Source organism: Electrophorus electricus, chromosome 26 (assembly GCF_041902795.1).
Source record: "Electrophorus electricus isolate QZ-2024a chromosome 26, ASM4190279v1, whole genome shotgun sequence".
Classification (NCBI taxonomy): domain Eukaryota; kingdom Metazoa; phylum Chordata; class Actinopteri; order Gymnotiformes; family Gymnotidae; genus Electrophorus; species Electrophorus electricus.
This window is the reverse complement of record NC_137522.1, coordinates 231414-235000: the sequence shown is the minus strand read 5'-3', so window position 1 is coordinate 235000 and position 3587 is coordinate 231414. Positions and strand designations below refer to the sequence as shown.

The following is a 3587-nucleotide window of genomic DNA, read 5'->3' as shown; positions in this document are numbered from 1 at the left end:
CTACTGTGCATGATTTTGGTAAAATGGTGCAGCACGGTGGCTCGGTAGTCGGCATGTTTGCCTCTCAGTTCTGCGGTCTAATGGCTGTTTCCCTGTCTGGATGGAGTTTCCATGTTCTCTCTGCGTGGGTTTCCTCTGCGGTCTCGAGTAATGCCCTGGTGTGAGTGTGTATGACAGTGTGTCTGCATGCTCAGTAGTGAATGGTGGTCCTATTGAATGGTGGTCCTCTCTCCCTTCCCTGTGGCTAATTCAGTCCCCCAGGGTGCTGTGGTTTCCGGTTGAGAGTCAACTGCTGTGTGCAGTCGACTGCTGCTACTCACTGGTGTCAATGGATGTAAAAGCTGTGTGTTGGTTGTAAAGTGTCCTTGGGTTCTTTGAAAGGTGTTATATAAGTATAACTTCATTCATAAAATGATGTACTTTACCATCCCTGTAAGCACAGCTAGAATGTTGACTCTCTTGTCCAGCTGGCCTGTGTAGGACACACCTACTTCCTGGGCAGCAGGACAGACCCTGTTTCCCCACCACGTGCTCAGCTTCTTAGTATGATCCTCATTAGAAGGTTGAGTCTGCTATTCTCTGTCTGTCTGATAAACACTTCCATACGCTCAGTCAAGCCCACAGCTTACAAACAGACACGAATGAGCTACAGCACCATGTCCGGAGTTCTTCTCCAGCCTTGGATGTGTTTATAGCACAAGTGCCTCCCTTCCACACAGGGATCAGTAGTACATTACATCAGCAGTTCATTTTTCATTGTGTTCTCATGGAATTGGATTCCATGTGTGTAACTGATGTGTTTGTGTACAGGCCACACATCTTTAAAAATCTGTTTGCATGCGTAGGTGTTTGTGTGCATGCTACATGACTGTCCTGACTGCTTAAAGGGGAGCAGACATGACCAATTTAGCATCAGCACCATGAATATGACTAAACAGAACTGCACAGTGCTTGACTCACCCCATTTTATAATCAACCAATTATCAAATTGACCAGAGTGACTCCAGACCCAAACAGCTGTAGTGTCTTGGCAGAGACACAAAGCTCTGTACATTCGCAGGGACACATTAAAGGTGAATGTAACCCTTCAACAGAGTGGATGCAGCAGAAAAGTTGAGACTGGAACAAAAGCCTACACAAGAGGCCATTCTTCACTCCCCAACCGATATACAATCTGACCTACTCTATAGGATTTATATTTAAAAAGCATGACAACAAGAAAGGAAAATCAGATTAGGAGAAACTGCCCACCACATGGTGAGGCTTAGAAGAGTCTGCAAGGTGGCTGGTCAATGGATCTGCAGCTTAAGACAGATCATCCTACAACAGCACACTGAGTGCATGTCACAGAGCAAAGCCGTTTCTGTCTTGGATCTCTACTTCAAATATGCATACAGATTTTGTTTACAAGGCATGTTTACAGAGGATGAGCTGATTAAAGGTCAGACTACAGGGTCTGTAGCAGGGTCACACATCCTGAGGTGTGTGGCTGGCCGAGTTCTCTTGTGTCCTTGGGCCATTAGCCTAGCAGCAGCAGCAGGGCTTTAGCAGCTGTTCTCATGACCAGTAAGAGCTTCTGGCAGGGCCAGTTTCCTAAGCCAAGACCTGAATCCCTTAATTATCTTAACCCCTTCCCCAAAGGAAGTAATGACAAAATGCTGAGTGGGAAAGTTGTAAGATTAAACACCATTAAATAATTTTGATGTAAGTGATGGGCTGCTAGCAGTGGGTAGAACTACTGATTATCAAGCAGAAGGGGCAGGTCTGTTTGGAGGTGGCTAGCAGAGGGATACAGATCTCATGTCCAGCAGGGCTGCCAGATGCCCTTTTACCTTGACTTTGGCTTTACTAATGTTGGGTGTCATTCCCACCAGGGTGTACTTCTACATAGCAAATGCACTGGTAAAAATAAAATATTTGGTTATTTGTACTTGTAAAAAATGTAAAGCAAATTACTTCACAATAAAGAGTGGATTCTTAATTAGGATGAAATAATCATATAACATGCAACAACAAATACAGGAATATCTGCCAAAAAATAAAACAGTGGTTATCTTCCAGTCTGGGCATGTATGTATTTGGATTTGAGCCCAATCAGACTCCTAATCTGCAATTCGAAAACACAGTCTATGTGGACATGTTATCCAAGGAATGCTTCCTCCCAAGGTTAAACAAGCTACATTTGTTACATCAGAGAAACAAACTGGCAGTACTTTAACTTCACGCTGGCCGCAAACCTGTGAGGACCAGTAGATTAGTTATTTTAACAGCCTCATACATGGTACCAACCTCCTGAGAGTTCACTTGTCCTTCAATGATTCACAGAAGGTCTCACTAGGTGCAGAGAAATTCTCTGGTTTAATTTTGATGGATATTGCCCCTAGTAACTTGTCGGAGGTTAGACTGTCCTTTGCTATTCTGAGATCCTCTAAGTGATTGTACGAGAATGGACATGTGTGTGTGTGTGTGTGTGTGTATGCATGTATGTCACCACCTGCACAGGCACACACACACACACACACACACACACACACACACACCCCTAATTTTGCCCTTAACTGGAATTATGTGAGGGGGATGTCAGATGTCATTTCAAAAGAATACCATCATAAGAAATACAGCTCAATAACAAGAGGAAATATCACCGATGAACTAAGCTGGACAGGTGACATAAAAGATATCTGCATTTGCTACATATTTTTATTCCAGAAACAGAGCTCAGAGACCAAACCTCTCATCGCGCTCTCCCTTCTTCACAGCTCCAGTATACTTTCCTTCTCAAGGTCCTTTTTTACATTTTTGGCGGTCAAGCCCCACCAGCTTCCACCGTCTTCTCCGAAACATTCTCACTTCTCCTCTGCATCTTTCCAGCGCCTCCGCAGTCCGTGTGTGAGCATTAACCTGACTGGCTGTGTGCTTGTGCGTGGTGTTACCTTGCACCAGCTCTCTGCACAGACTCTCGGTGCTCCGCTCCTGTTCTTCCTCCTCACGCTCCTCATCTTCCTCGTCCTGACTGAGGCTGCTTTCTCTCTCGCTCTCCTCTGTGCCTGAGACGCTCCACACCTCCATGTCTCCCTCGGCACTCCCTGCTCTGCAGGCTGAGCTAATAGCGGAATTACAGGAGTTTTCCCTGTCTGACTGGTGAATATCTATAGTCCACTACAGAGTCCACACACTGACTCATATGCAGGTTCTTGGGTTGCAGGTATAATGGCGTCTGTGATAAATCCTATCAGGGCGTCAGCTACTGTTTGTGTTCTGACATTTACCTGGCTGCTCTGAGACATGGAGATAAGATAAGGGAGGGAGCTAATAGGTAACTTGGGGAAGGCAGCGAGAAAAAAAACAATTTCTTCTGTCCGTGATTTAATATGATTACAGTAAAAGTCTTTAAATCACAATAGTAGTAGAGAGATGGTTTGTGGGATCATTTTTTGAAAAGACATCTGACATTAGAGAATGAACACCCCATGTTCCAAAAGCAAATGGTACGCTCCAACCTACTGCATGTCAATATGAATAGGTACTGCTAGCGCAGACACTCACCCCATCAAGGTAAAAGCAGCTGGGTGTGTATGTTTGTTTGT

General features: G+C 44.8%; 1 protein-coding gene across 4 annotated transcripts in view; it reads right to left on the bottom strand.

Annotated features, from left to right (window-relative positions):
• LOC145643249 (trafficking kinesin-binding protein 1-like) overlaps positions 1–3283 on the bottom strand; it is a 16976-nt gene extending 13693 nt beyond the window's left edge. The window contains exon 1 of one of the 4 annotated variants that reach the window (XM_081708208.1): positions 2934–3283. In XM_081708208.1, coding sequence (XP_081564334.1) covers positions 2934–3069 — 136 coding nt within the window. In that variant the 5' untranslated portion in view covers positions 3070–3283. Of the gene's footprint in view, positions 1–2731 lie in introns of all 4 variants that reach the window. The other 3 variants (XM_081708205.1, XM_081708204.1, XM_081708207.1) reach the window with 3 other exon arrangements.
• Between the last annotated feature and the right edge of the window lie 304 nt (positions 3284–3587).